The 15,617-nt window shown below is 46.3% G+C and overlaps 1 protein-coding gene across 2 annotated transcripts in view; it reads left to right on the plus strand.

Annotated features, from left to right (window-relative positions):
- Positions 1 to 8,639: 8,639 nt before the first annotated feature.
- The window catches only part of UNC80 (unc-80 subunit of NALCN channel complex), a 130,493-nt gene continuing 123,515 nt past the window's right edge, over positions 8,640 to 15,617 (plus strand). For both annotated transcript variants that reach the window (XM_075153728.1, XM_075153727.1), the window contains exons 1-2: positions 8,640 to 8,914; positions 10,180 to 10,228. In XM_075153728.1, coding sequence (XP_075009829.1) covers positions 8,823 to 8,914; positions 10,180 to 10,228 — 141 coding nt within the window. In that variant the 5' untranslated portion in view covers positions 8,640 to 8,822. The remainder of the gene's footprint in view (positions 8,915 to 10,179; positions 10,229 to 15,617) is intronic.

The following is a 15,617-nucleotide window of genomic DNA, read 5'->3' on the forward strand; positions in this document are numbered from 1 at the left end:
AATCGTGTGGCCACAAGGGCTATGTATATTTTCACTGTACAGCAGTAAATGGTATTATCCATTCAGTGCTCTGCTAAGGTACAGTAGTAACCTCATCGTGACTGCTTACAAATCTAAGTTTGCCTATACACACGACCCAAAGGGAGTCGAAAGGCAGCCTGTGTGGACTACCACACGTGAGCAGAAGTCTTTCCCATGCTGGACCAAATACTGTTTGAAACCCAAGTACAAATGTCCCTTCGAAGGCAAATGCCTTGAAGAGTAGATCACATTTGCTGTGAAAATCGACGCAGGTAGATTTCTAGCCCAGGTGTGTGCTGAGCTCGCTCACTAGTCAGATTGCTAAAGCAACTTCCTCTGCAACTCCAGCAATTCCCGCTGCAGGAAGGTAAATTAGTTTCACACTTGGAAAAGTCAGGCGTATAAAAGCCACTTCAACTTTAGCAAAGAGAAAAAGCCAATAAATAAACATACTGTATGCTGGGATGTCAAGGAATACAATCTGCTGTTACAAACCTGTGTTTTTTCTGATAATTCTAGAGCCTGTTACCATAAAAGAGGCATTTCTTGAATGGCTGGTGGTAGGTAGTTCATGTTTTTCAATCCGATTTGCAATTGTATTTGTTGCTGTATAGTGATTGTTTTGCAAAATAAAATCGCTTGTCATCTAATTGCTTGTGTCGGTTTCCACTGTTTGTGGTACAGCTGCGTTCAACCACTGTACATCGCTGCCCTGCATGGAAAAAAAGTGTCGTACACCTGACTCGTGCATAGTCAGTCTTGCCCGGAGAAGTCAGGGCAGATCAAGTCGTATTTCTCAGCTAGTCCCTGTTACTTCTTGCCAAAAGAATTCGTTTTTACAGCTAGCGTCCTCTTCCGTGGGATAACATTTCCCTGCTTTGTGTGAATATGTTATTCTGCCCTTCATCCTGGGGTCCCTGCCTGGAGGTGAGGTTTAGCATCACCCTGCACTGCCCAGTTGAGCCCTCCAGCCAGCTTCCCCTCGCTTGTCACGGTGTTTCCTTCGGCTGCCTTCAGCGCAGAGGTGTGCGAAGGTGTCACCAATGGCCGGAGCCATCCCTTTGTCACGAGCTGGGCCGCTGCCGGGGGCTCGTCACAGTTTTGGATCACGGCTCCACCGCTTCCTCCCACTGGGCTGAACCGCGGGGCAGCCTTCCTGCCTCCCTCCCTCCTCCGTCGGGCAGGAGCCGCTGCCCTTGGCCGGCGTGATGCCCTGAGGGGCGGGGGGGCCGGCGGCTGCCACCCCATTCCCCAGAGCGACCCTCCTCAGGGAAATGGCGGCCCCGCCCCGCCCCCCGGCACGGCTCGCGCGGCCAACGGCTGCCTCGCGCCCGCGCGGGGGCGCGCGCGCTCCGGCGGGCTATAAATACCGCGGAGCCGGTAACGGTCGCCGAGCGGCCGTTGGTTTGGCGCCGTGAGGCGTCGGCGCGGCGCTCCCTCCCCTCATAGCCGTAAGGGAGCGTCCTCACTCGCCCTGAGGCGCGCAGCCCGGCCGGCAGCGTCGGATGAGCGTGGTCGGGGCCGGCTCCCTGCAGCCTGTTGAGGAGCAAAGGTAATGGGAGCTGTGGGTAGTGAGCTCTTGGGGTCCTCCTGAAAGCTAACGGGGAAACAGGGCTGCTTGAAAGTAGTTTTTTATTTTGGATCTGTTGGTGGGTGCTTAAACCCCCACCATAGCTCAGGTCAGGGAGGAAATGCAACTCTGCGTTGCAGGTGGAACAAAGAAATACTCCAGAAAATGTTTGTGTGCTGGCCCAAACCACCTGTGTGGACCAGGTGCCTTCTCAGCATGGGGCTGTGGGGTGGGGAAACGGGGAAGCCTCACCTCTCAGGCTTTCCTGCCCTTGCATGGCCTGCTCTGGACCTGCTCAAGCAAGGCTGCTTGTGATGCCTCCTCCTGCTCTGATGCCTGCCCTGGAGGGGTTTCAAGCCTGTGCTGTGCAGATGTAGATGCAACGACACAGGTGAAACGAGAGCTTCAGTATCAGCTACGGTGTGAGCTCTGCATATTCTGCAGAGTTGGATAGCAGCAGTGGGACTTGCTAACAGAAGAAGAATCCTCTGAACATGGCTGGGAGCCTGATCAGTAGGAGGGAGATACAACTGAGCAGACTGCCTTAAGTTTCCCAGCCCCTGAGCAAGCTGGACTTTTCACATAATGCTGCAATATTCATAAATAAATGCAGTCAAACTACCTGGAGGAATAATTAAGTGCTGTTAATTATCCATTAGAAGCACCCTCCTAAGGGTGCTTAGGCACAAGGCAGAACTAATGTATCATCTGCTAAAAGGAAAAGGATTAAGAGGTTGAGAACAAAAGAGTAAATCCTGATTTAAGCATTCACAGCTAGAACGATGGTTGAGGACAACTGGTAAGGACCTGTTTCCTCCTTTCAAAGAGAACAAAGAAGAGGTGATATTCGTATGATTGTTGTGTCTTATTAGCAGCATGTGGTAGGTGATGTATTTTATAATTTGCTAGCAGATTGTGATGTTGGAGCACCGAGGTGAGTACAAGCTGTGCATAAAATCTTAACTACAGCTACTGAAAGTGAGGGAAGTCCAGGAATCTTGCTACAATGTTGGCTAGATGTACAGAGGATCTGTCCATCCTGTGCCTATCACAGCTGGTGGGGTATTCTTTGCGTTGTACAGGAACATGGTGGAAAAAACAGGCGGATGGGTCAGAGAAAGGGATCAGAGCGGCAGGCAGAAGGCCTTTCGCCTAGAGGTGTGTGGCCTCGCAGAAGTCCTAGTTGCTGCTGTGAAGATAAAAGACAGTGTGGCCCTGATGGAGGGGCTCCCAAACCTGGCTTGTGTGAGTGCCCTTGTTCTGGAAGGAGAAGCACATGGTGGAAGCAGTTCTCTGCTCTCTTCTGAGCAACGGAGAGGAAGACATGTTTGGTAACTCAGTGGCACAAGAGATCCCCACTTTCTTTTCCAGGAAGAAGGTGAAAAAGGTGTTTGGGTAGGGTGGAGTTTGGGGGGAAGGGGGTTGTTTGTTTTTTTCCCAAAAGGAAGTAGAAGTTTTACAGCTACTGCCAAAGCAGTCACGTCCCAGAGCTTGGAGAGTCCTGATCCAGGGGGTGGTGTGATACCCTGAGAGTGGAATCTGGATTTTTTTTTTTTTTTTTCCCAGTCTTGTCCAGAGACCCCCGTGTGTCATCTTTAGGATTTTGCTCCATCTCTCTCTGCCTTATCTAGTTGGAGCATAACGTGTGCTTATTATGTATTTAATTGCAATTAAATGGCTCTGTGAATATGATTTGTTGCTTGAACATTATGCAAAGGCAATAACTCTCTTTCTGCCGTGACTGTGGAGGATCTGTGTTTCTGCTCTGTTTCAAAACGGGATTCTCAGATGCATGAGTGCTATGCTGCTCCTACTGATTCCAGCTAAATGTGGCCCAAGGATTAAATACCTGATTGTCCTTATGGAAACTGATCCAGCTGGACTGCAGTCTGCTCCTGCCCAAATTCATGTAGCAACAGCAGCAAACCTGGTAGTTTTAGGGGTTCATTAATCCTTGTTTCTGAACACGTAGTTGTATTGTGTTTGAGCAGGGCTGGCAAGAAGAGCTGTGAATGAGACTTCTGAAGAACCTTAGTTGGCTTGTTTTCATGCTTAGTTTAAAAGCCCTTAAAAAACAGAGCTTTCCTAGTTTCTTTAATTTTTACAAAACACCTGGGAAGGAGAGAATCAGGCCTTTGTTTTAAACTTCCATATACTTCTATCTTGTGCAGTTCATGATAGTGCAAAGAGGATTTATACAGTTGCCACGCTGAAACAGCAGCCTTTGACCCGCTCGTTACACTGCTGTAAATGACAGCGTGTACCATACTGCCAATGAAATAGCCCTCTGTGCCTACTCTCTGCTGATACTTTTGCTGTGTTCTAGTGTAGCTACTTTCTAGGAAGAGAAATGGATAAATGAAGGAGTAACTTTTTCTTCTACCTGTCAGACCCATATGAGAAAGGGTAAAATGAGTGGCATCCATCAGTGCTGACTTTCTGTGACTGGCTGTCCCAAGAGAGAAAGAGTCTTCAGCATGGGTCCTTTCAGCCAAGGACAAAAGCCTGCTGGCAGCTTATGAAAGACTAAGCTCTCAGGATTGTGCCAAACAATTGTCTTTGTTCTCTGCTCTGGGGTGTACAGTTAGGAGCTGTTCACAGCTTTGTTCTTGGAAAGGCTGCTGCACCACAGAATGGGCTCGGGATACTCCTGAGAGTTTGGATTCTGGTTCTTTCTGCACAAAGAGAATAACAGATAAATTAAAGGTATGAACACTTAGGAGCGTATGTGGCAGGGATTGAGGCTGGGGACTTGGCGAGCATCAGCATGAAAACAAGTGCCAGACAGTGAGGTTTAGAGCTGTTCCCTGCTCTGGGCACTCCTGTGTAGAGTGGGGGCTTCATGCTCAGGTTCTGCTCAGTGTTCCTACTCTGTGGCACGCTGCCAGCTTTGACTGTTTCTGGATCAAGACTGAATCCTACTGTGATGGATGTGTAAACACAACTGTGCGATGAATAAAGCAGTGATCAAGCAGAATCATGTGGTTTGGGGGGATGTCAGACTGGTGTTGCCTGTAGTAAGAGAAAAAATGGAAAAATAGTGTCATGTACCCAAGCACTTGGGTGGGCTGGGAATTGCTGGAGTACAGCAGAGCTAATGACGCTATTTCTGCTCTTCCCCATGCCTGCTTCCTGAAAGCAGTGACTTCTTGCACTAGTTGTGATCTTTTTGCAGGCAGACAGACCTGTGTTTCTGTGCCAGCCCAAGATGCCAGTGTAGCCTAGTGAACAGAGCACCTGTGAATTTTCAGGACACCTTGCTTCTATAATGACCTCCCTGAAGTGTTTGCTTGCTTCTTCTCTATCCCCACTGTAAGGGGGATTTGGAGGATTTTCTCTTTGCAGCACCCACTTCAGTGTTAGTATTTAGGTACAGTCAAATGCTGACTGCAAATCTGAAAGCCTCTGCTGGAAGCAGGAGTTCAGTATAGAGATGAGTAAAATTTTCCAGGCTGTAAAGTTCCTTCTTCTCTTACACATGCAACTCCCAAGTTGCAAGCTGCTTCACTTACATAGGTACAGATCACTTCAGCTTTGTGTGCCCTTTGTGGTGTGTGTGTGTATGTGTCTCCAAAACAAGGCAAGAACAAAATTGGTCTCTAGCCACTGTAAACTAATATAAACCAGCCTTGCCACCCCCTGGGTTTAGTGCTGGTCACAGCCCAGCTGGATTGGAGAATCTGCACCTTTGTGACTGCAGTTCTTATGATAGTGCCAGCTATTGATAATCTTTTCTTTGCTCTCCGATTTGTTTTGCATCGGAAGTTCTGTAACTGCAAATCTCTGTACAAACAGAGGGATTTAGGTGTCTTTTATGGCTGCATGTTGTTGGAGAGCAATATTTTGGACTCAAAATGGCAAGTTTGACTAGAACTGCAACTTGCAGTTACGTTTTCCATTACTACAAAGTAGTAGTTATGCAGTTTCCTCTCCATGTCTGTTGGGCTACCTGAGCTCCACTTGCTAATGGCTGTGTGACAGGGCAAGGTGCTGGCTGCACACAAAGAAAGAGTAAGGAAAAATAATACTGTACTTCAAAGCTTTTGTTTCTCTTGAAGAGTCCTTCAAGGATGTAACAAAAAGCCAGGTAGAGGTACTAGTATATTGTCCTCCTGCTTTCTGAGTGATAGTCAACACTGACAGATGTGGGGCTAGCATGCAGTTGCCTCGTGTGTGCTCTGCTCCTGCTCCTCTTCTGACTGAAGAGAGGACGCTTGGATTCCCCTTTGGAGGCTCGCTGAAGTGCTTCCAAGAAGAAGAGCTTCCAAGCCCTGCCCTCTGTTCAGGGGCAGCAATGCTGTTTACTTGGGTCGGTGTGAAACCAATGAATGCCATTGTTATCCGACTAAACTTGTTTTTTTGTGGAGCGTTTACCCCCAGCGGCTGCCCTGGACTGACCACACCAAGTGCCTCTGGTGTGCCTGTCAATCTGGAGAATTCGTAGGAGATTTCGGCTGTAGTCTGCGAGCAAGCTGCAGACCTTTTTGCTCTTGTGTTTCCTGTTGTGTAGCAGAGCATGGGAATAATAAGCTTAGGCTTAGAGCAGCAAACGGGAAGCTACTGTAAATTCTTGAATGCAGGAATAAGGAGAGATACCCATTAAAAAGCAAAACAAAACAAAAAAAACCAACCAAAAAACCCCCCAAAACAAGCAAACAATAAAAAAACCCTCAACAGATCTGAACTGTGCTTACCAGTTACTGAGAGAATGCAAGTATCTTAAACCAGTTCAATATTATAACTGACTAAAATGCCTGATGGCGCTAATTTTGAGGGTGAGACTATATGACGCTTAAAATAACATCCACATAAACCATCCCTGCAACCCTCATCCCTGGCCGAGGGCTAGCAATCCTCTTAACTGTGGTGAAGCTACAAGTTCTAGTTATTCACATTGTGAATGTCCATGAGGAAGACACTGACCTTGCACTTTTTGAGGCCTTAACAGATCAGTTCTGTTAATTTTTTTTCTTCAATTGCAAATAGCATTAAAACTTTCTTTAGTCCTCATACTTTTCGTGGAAGAAGAGTGATTTTCCTGCTTGATAATTACTAAAACTCCAAATAAAATTAGACTTCAGATTTGTTGCTAGCTGAGGTTATGCTTTATTCAGTAATTTCATAACACATTATAGGACTGGAAAAAGCAATTATTTAAAAATAAGTTTATCACTCCTACTGCGTTGTGTTTCACTTCTGACTGTCAAGAGGCAAGCTGGCAGGAATTAAAACTCAGATTTGCTTTCCAAATTTGCTTTGTATAAAAAGTCCTAGATCCATTAAGGGGATGTGGAGTAGGGAAACTTCTTTAACACATACCTTGCATTTAGAAGTAGTTTTAACCATCTTCTCTCTGTAGTTAGTTCTCATAAGATTTTAGAAATCAAGATTATTTTTTTCCTGTCTGACCTCACTTAATTGAAGGAAAGAAAATAGTAATTAAAAACTTCCCTGTCTGAGCAAGCTAATCCTGTGAATAAAAAGGCCTTACTTCTGTGCACCAGCAGAAAAAGTTACTGTTAGCAAAAAACCCAACCAAACAAGACAAACAAAACCAACTACTTTAGCATTTCAGCACTCGGGTAGATAAGTGATTTTAGTTATTTAAAACTTTTTGGTTGTGAACATATTGTTTAGGTTTTATTTAACAGATTACCTTCTAATTAACTGTCTTAATACTCCTTTTGTGCAAGAGGGGGATTTTAGCAAAATGTAGATGACATAGGGTCCTGTTCTCCACGAGTGGAGATCAAGACCAGCCTAAGTCACTGCAAGGAAGTACTGGGTTGGGCTCCAGAAAAAACCTTTTCCTGGGTGGGAGTAAATGCAGATTATCAAAGTAGTGGCACTGGGTCTTCAGCAAACCTGTTTCTCAGAGTACTCGTAAGGAAGGAAATAGGCGGTGTTGGTCAGTTCAGCTCTTGTTCCAGAAAGGAATGACCTTGGTGAGTCTTTAAGTGCCTAATGTTAAGTAGGAAGATTGAAGGACAGGAAGAAATATGGCCTTGGCTTGTTGGAGCATCTCTCTTTAAGCTTGCAATCCTTTATATAAGGAATGAAATACCACAATTTTTTTGTGAAAAATTAACTGGTAAGGGTGGACTTGCATTGGTCTTTCATTTTATTCTATTAATTATTTGTAGTAGTATACTATCTTCTGATATCTGTAGGTATGTAAGGAGAGCTAATGTAACAGTGACTGAGAAATATTTCCAGCAAACCTGACTCCGATATATCTTTGTATTAGTCAAATCAGTCTGGTGTTTAGTTGGAAACACAAGTAACTCTGCTTTGGCACTCACCATCCTCTCCATCTCTGTTTGTCTCAACTCTTTCTGCGCAAGAAAAACCCATGGAATAACTACGCCAAACTTCCCCCGCTCCTACCACCAACCGTCACTGTCAGAGAGGGTTTACTACTTGCTTCCCTTCTCTCCCCGCTCTTGAGATGGAGGAGCATCTCCCCGCTTAGCAGCCTTGCTCCGTGCTGTATCGGACGCCTCGAGGGCTCCTGCCTTTGTAGATCCGAGGAGGGGAACTCGGCCTTCCAAAGCACGAGCGAGCTCCCCCGAAAAGCCCTCGTTCAGTTCTGCTGCTCTGCGGCCGTGGGCGCTTGCCCAGGCCGCACCGATGTGCGGGAGCAGCCTATTGAACTTGTCGCTGCCGCAGGCGGGCGGGAAGGAGACGTCTCCCGCCCCGGCGGTTCTCGGCTGCTCTGCCTCTTCCTCTCGCTGCGGGCTGGCGGGGCTTCGAAACTTCCCCGCCGGGCGCGCCGCGCCCGAGGCAGGGAGAGGCGGCCGCGGCCCTGTTGCTGCGGGGCCGGCGGGAGGAGCGGCCCCGCGGCCTTCCCGGGCGCTGGGAGTTGTGCGGGAGGCCCGGGGGCGGCGGGGCGGCCGGGCGGGGTGGTGCCTGCCGCCACCCGCCCGCCCTCCCTGTCACCGCCTGCCGGCGCGGCGCTCGGTGCTGCGAGCTGTCCACGGAGGGAGGTGCTGAAGGCAGGGAGGAGGCAGAGGGACGCGGACATCTTCGCTCCCCGAATTTCCTCCCTGCCTTCTGCAGCCATTTTGCACCAGCAGAGCTGAAGGGAGGTGTAAGAGGGGAGGGAGGGGGCGGGCTGCAGGGGGTGAGGGGAAGGGGGTAAAGAGTTACGGAGAGCAAAGACGCAGCCATGGGAGATCCCGGCTGGTACGTCTGCTAAGACTGGCTCACAGCAGGAGCTGTCATCAACATCATGGTGAAAAGGAAAAGCTCAGAGGGCCAGGAGCAGGAGAGCGGCCGTGGCATCCCTCTGCCCATCCAGACCTTCCTGTGGAGGCAAACCAGGTGAGAGCAGCAAGCCCTGGGGTACTTGGGATACAGCTGCAACAGGGCAGTGGAAGTGGGGAGGGGGGGCAGGCCAGCTGCTGCCCAGTAATGGGGAGGAAGCGGTTACTGCAGCTGCAACATGAAGGCGTGAAACAAGCTGCTCTCTTTGCACTCAGTATAGAGCAACCTGTGCGTATTGGGGACGGGGGGAGGACTGGAGGCAGCTTAACCTAGCGGCAGTCCCAGGCAGCTTCTTGATTTGACTTTAAAACATCCGTGTGTATGTGTGTCTATGCACCTCTCCACTCCTCCCTGTCGTCCGTCCCCCCACCCCCACTTTTAAGAGGACTCCTGGAGCTCTGGTTCCAGAAGCAGCATCCCTCAGTGCTGCACCGGACTTGCAGCTTTGCTTGTATCTGTATTTGCAGCTGTTCTGGAAGTATAATCTATGCTTTGAGAGGTCAGCATGCAAACAGATATGTCAAAGTCTCACCTTATTCCATTGGATTGGAGAGTAATGATGTGTGAGGGGCAGGCTGAATGTATGGCTGGGGCTTTATGTTCCTTGTGAATCCTGTCTTAACAGAATTCTAAACTGAAAACGTTGCGGGGGCTGTGGGGGGAGGTTGGAAGGTTTGAAGGTTGTGGCTCTAATTTAAGGCCTCAGTCACAAAATCCCTTTATTCTACAGTTTCGATGTCCTCCAAAAAAAAAAAAAAAAGCTGTAATAAAGTGACCTGATTAATTTTTTGAGTATTTAACTCTGATCCTGTTCTTGAGAGGAGTGACAGTAGAGGGTGGGTGTTCTCTACCTACAGGGTACAGGCCTGCATTTCATCATAAGCCTTCCACATCAGCAGTTGTGGGGGCAAATACTTAATACAAAACTGGCAAATGGATCTCTGGCTTAAAATAGAGGCAAGGCAAAGTTCAGTAATAGTTAACACATTTTTAAACAGAATGTATTGAAAATCTTTCACTGAGGTAAAATGGCTGAAAACTGCCTGATGGAAGATTTTATCCATGGGGAACGGGACTTTTCTTGAGGATTAACTACCTCTTGGCATATCAGTGTGGGTACTTTTGTCTTCTAGAAAAGGAAACAGCATTTTGTCAGATGTCATCAACAGGTATCTGAACATTGTTTTGGCCTTATGGCTTCCTTTACATTAAGCTTCTCAGCCTTTTGCCAACCTTCTGACATGAGAAAAATCCTAAAAATAACTAAGCAAAATCCGCACTTGAAGTACTGGGTCTCTAATGCTTTTTCTCCCTTCCTTCAGTGCATTTTTAAGACCTAAACTGGGGAAACAATATGAAGCTTCCTGTGTGGTATGTACATGTTTCTCTTTTTCAACTCTTGTTAGTAACTAACTTTTCATGCAACTTGATCTGACCATGGTGGCTGATCAGCAAGCTTCTCAGCTTACGCCGAAAGTGGATTTAGTCCATTCAGCTTAATTTTGTACTTTCATCACACGAAGGATTTGAAACCTTTTCCGATCTAGAGAATTTGGATATCATGTGCATCTCTAGACACAACAAAAATATATTGATTTGGATATTAGTAATTGAACTAATTAGTAATTAAATAAAGTAAATAATGGTATGGGCAGACTGAGCTACGACAATCTGGGTCTAAACTTGCAGTTCATCGTGTATGTATGTGCTTTCAGATGAGATTGATGTAATTTCAGTTTGCAATTACTGGAGTTTTTTCGGATTTAAAATATTGAAAATCTAAACATTACTAACAGGCTTTAAACAATGCTTTGGCCGTTATGCAAGATGAAAATACCTCCTCTACTGGAAAATAGAGCGAGCGTGTTTTGGTAGCATCGTTAAAGAGAGGTTATTATGCAGATACTAATAACTCTTATTTCTAACTGTATTTGGAATGAAACCTCAATCTACTGTCTAAAGGGAGGAGGAAGGGAAGGCATGCAGCAAGTTCAAATAAGATGGGTATCTAGGGAATTTCAGAACTCCTTGAACTGTTGCTGATCTTTAGATGACTTAAAGTACATTAAGCAGTTGCAGCCAAACTTGACAGACTGGAAAAACTTGGTCTGGACATGTATCTTAATAGTTTAAAGTACTTAGGTCTCTCTGCAGCAATTTTCTGACTTCCTTCTCACAAGATAGTAAGCCGGAGAAGCCCTAGCTGCTGCTGACTACTTTTCTTCTAAGAAATCCATAAATTTTTCAGGGTTATTGCTAGATACCAAACACTGGTAGAGGACTTCTGGCTTAGTGTGTTGGTGAGTAAAATGTATTGCAATTCTGGCACACGGAGCAAAAAGCATCATCACTGGTTTATACCATTGACAGTTCCTGGTTGTCCAGAGGCTAGAAAATGGGGCTTGCGGCCTTATGTCCTTTACCAGAAGTCTCAGCAGTGTGCAGGAGCCGTGCCTTGAAGCACCTATGATCTGAGGCTGTGGCTCGACCTGTGAGCTAATGTCTGTTACTGTTGGGTAGAGGGACAGAGCTTCCTTCTCTGTGTGTTCTTCATGATGTACCTATCTGTCTGCGACTTCCTTGTGCTTCATGCTGTGCTGTTGGCATCAGGTCTTCCTCTATGTCTCCCAGACTGATTCTAAAGCACCTTTCTTCTATGAGCACATATCAGAATTTACTAAGTGTAAAAACAAACAAACAAACAAAAACCACAAAAAAAACCAACTGAACAAAAAAAAACCAAAACCACCACCAAACAAAAAAACCCCAGCTGCAAGACAACATAAATCACACGCTTCAGCCAAGGGAAAGGGAGCTCTGGAAAAACGCCTTTCCAATCCAATCCATTTCCACCCCTTGGATGAAGGAGAACTTGATTTTTTTCCAGTTCTTAACATAATCATTAAATTATGGTAGAAAGCTTTCAAAGGTGGGGCTTAGTTTTGAGCAATTGATGGGATACAGCCTGAGCTGCTGCATCTGCCACCTTCTTTGCTCATCAGTTTGCTATCCCTGCCAATGCACAGGAATGTCTGCCCACATCAACACCTTCCGTGTTATCCAACGGGGTAGCAGAGTGCTACGTGCATGGGTGAGGCAGGGTTTCTGAAACTTGGCAGGTAGTTGGCTTGTCTTCTGAAACGTCAAGCTGACTATCTAACACCACTGTATTGACTAGTGTTCCTAAAAATACTGTGCACCTGTTATATGATCTGTCCTTTTAAAATTCTCTAGCCAGAATTGTTCTAGGCATGTCTATAGGCTGTTAGCTGTCTGACAATGCATATGACATGACATTGTGCAGTATTCTATTATTATTCTTGGCTCTAAACTTGCTGCAGTAGAATTTGCTGCATATTGAACATTGAAGAAGCAGATGCTGGAGGCCTAGATTCAGTGAGTACAGCATCTGGTCTGCAAGAGCAGATTGCATTGCTTCTTTAAGCTTTGCTTTATACTTTGGTACTTGAGGAAAAACCTGGTCCTTTCATAGCCTTGTTTTCCTTACCTGAACAATCACACTGACTTCAATTGGTCTATAAATAATAGCCTTTAATATGAAGATAAATACCTCCCCCCCGGCATTGTCTTACACTGTCTAAATGCTCTTGTGCCTCAGTATGGATTTAATGTTCTTCCCTCTCCCCATTCTGAAGTTCTTCTGCCCTGACACAATGTCATTCCTAATGTGCAGGAGTCAAAGCTGTAAATGACCCCACAGGAATGTATGCGAGTGCTGTACAAAGCTAATGCATTTTCTTGGGTGAGGGTAAGGGACTCAAGGATATGTTTTAAATTCTTTTACCCTAGATTGCATTGGGCATGGAAGAACCCAAACATTTTCTGGAGTATCCTGCAAATTCAAAGTTTACCTCTTTTCTGTTTTTTTTTTTTTTCCCCCACTTGTTTTTGCAAATGTAGTAATATGTTTGGTTGTTATGAATGATTAAAGGATAGGTATGGAACAAAGTTTAAAAAGAGGCCACCTTTATTTTATCTAGCCAATGGGCATGGTTGCAGAAAACTGAGGTTTTTGAACACGGGAGTTTTCTGTAAATAAAGTGTTTGCCATCTGTGTTTCATTGCTTGTCAATGTTTGTACTATTACTGTGTTTAGTAGACAATGGAGCCTTACCATCCCTTGTGCTATGAACTCCTAGATTAATGTTTTAGATCTTTCTAGGAACTCTTCCCTGCTCAGAGGACATTCACCAGACTGACAATACTGTCTGCCTGCATTTCTTTCCAGTCAGTCTGAAGTGACTTTAGCAATGGTCTCTGCTTTCCACCATGTTGCAGCCTGAGCTTTGGAAGAACAGGGCAATAAGGTTCCCTCCAAGGACAGAAGTCTGGTTCAAGAAACACTAATATTTTCTCTATGTCTCTGCCAGGATTCTTCTGCACATACACTAGGCTAAGCACTGGGCTCTGCTCTCCTAGCTTACTGTTTTGTTTGGGTTTTTTGTTTTTGTTTTGTTTTGTTTTGTTTTTAAAGTGAGATCCTCTAGGGCTACTTCCCCGGAGGAGACCTGCAGCTCATCTGGCACTCCTGAGAGGATGGAACAGGAGGGTGCTGAGCTTCCCAAGGTCCTGGCTGTCTAGTGGGGGCTAGGGGCCTGGCTGAGCCCTTGCTGCCTTACACAGTTCGCTGCAGGTACAGCTCCCCTGGGCTTAGAGCAGGGGAAGTTCATGCGACTCGAGCAAAGCTGTATAGGAAATCATGGCAAAGCCCCGCCAGGATCTGCTCTGTCCTGTACTGCTTGTCTAGGCTTCTTCAGGCAGCTACCTGTTCCAGCAGCAAAGTGACACACAGGCTGACCCTGGTCACAAGGTATTTGACAGTCCCTTTGGTTCTTGGTGGAGAAGAAGGTAAAAGGAGAACAGCAGCACTGGGAAGGCAGCCAGACAAGACTGACTGCCACTTCCTGGGAAAACAGATGGCATCAGCCGGCTAAAAGGAAAAATGCTTGTGTAAGTGGCCCTGAGGGAGCTGAACGCACACACACAGAGCACTGCTGAAAGGGGCTGCCCTTTCTCCAGCCAAGGCATAACACTGACTTCCCTCACTACTACCACCTTGGCAGATGTTCTTTATCCTCCTTTGGCACATGGGGAGTTGCAGCCACAGACAAGCCTGCTATAAGTAGGCAACTGTTTTCTTAGCTCTAGACATACCCATAGCATTCTCTTCTGACTGACTTACAGGGAGCTTACTTCAGACATTCTCATCCAGCCTTCTCACTGAGGCATGTAACTCCTCTCAGCTGTAGCAGCAGTTGCTTAGTTCATGTGGGGTGAAAATTAGGTCTTTCATCTTAATGTCTGTATATTCTATGTAGCAGGTCCTGAAAGTTAGAGTGGAGGATAGCAGACCAAAAAGGGAGGCTCTACAGGAGCCTTGCATCTTGAATGTCTGGTGTAGGTAGAAGCTGCTGTGAGCTGGACCTTTATGGAGAACTCCAGGCAAATCCCATGGGAGCACTTGTCCAAAGAACTGCATGTTTTTGTGGGGCTGCGTGTGACAGTTATCAGTATGGGGATTGATGCCAGCTAGGTCCCATGCTGACAGTACATGCACAGTGGCAGTTGTGTACCAGCCAGTGCCCGTAGAACACAGGGACACTCAGTGGTTTCCATACAGTAGCCCTTGTGTTAGCATTTTTCTGGCAACATACCGTACTTCTGTCTCAGATGCTTGTGATCACATATGCTGTTCCAGAAGCTAATCTTTCACTGTGGTACAGAAATATATTTAGCTTTCTGCTCAGGCCAGGAAAGAACAGAGGAATCTGGTGGCTAACCGTGTAGGTAAAGCTTCATGTGGCTCAGAAACCCAAAATGTTGAGGTGAATACAAGCCTAATTTAAAGACATAATTGTAGACTCCTTGGCTTCCTCTTGAGTTTCTGAAGTATGCAGAATGTGGGCCAGAGCTTCTGGAAGGCAGTTGTTGGAGAGCTTGCTCCCTGGTGCCATTGAAGTACCCGTGAATGAGACCTTGAATGGAAAGCCAGAGAGCAACAGTGTGTCTTCCATCACGCTTCAGAATAGTGTTGCTGCTCACAGTGATTTTTTTTCCTCCCCTTGCTCTGTAAACTGAATATATTTGTCACTGTACTGAAGTGTGAGCTTATGGTTTGGCTTTTCTATTGGAGGTGAGAAGATAATTTCTTTTGATAAGCCTAGGTCAGCACTGGTGCTTGGCAGGCCTTTCAGTGAGCTAATTCAGCTCACTAACCTGGTAGAAACTACTTACCTCTATGCTGAGCTTCATTTTGGCTTGTGGAGAGGCTTGACTTGGCTGAACGAAGGCTTCAGCGAGCCTCAGAGCTGATGCATGAGTAGAGGTGGGAGTGTGTGGCTGGAGCAACAAATAAGGAGTGGCACCCTGTCCCCTTTTGACAAAAATAAATAAAATCCCATGTTTTTCACTGGCTCTTTCAGACTTTGTTGTTTGTAACCATGCATTAACCCTGCACCTCTTGTCTTGCTTCTGGGGATACTTTGCTGCTTTGTTCCCCCCTTTTGTTAGGTAACCTTGTCTGGGAGAGTTGTTCTAGACTTCTGTTGTCTTTATGCTAATGTGCTCTGGACTGCTGCTGTGGTTCGATGACTTCATGACTTCGTAGTTCCTGAATGGAACAGAATACTCAGCCCTTGCAACGAGTACTTCGCTCCCCCGCCTGCCAAGGCTTTCCAAGCATCGGCCATCCCTTCGTGTTCCCCCCCTTCCTGAACTGATAGGAATGAATGGCAGGAGA

The sequence above is a fragment of the Calonectris borealis genome, chromosome 6, assembly GCF_964195595.1.
Source record: "Calonectris borealis chromosome 6, bCalBor7.hap1.2, whole genome shotgun sequence".
Classification (NCBI taxonomy): Eukaryota; Metazoa; Chordata; class Aves; order Procellariiformes; family Procellariidae; genus Calonectris; species Calonectris borealis.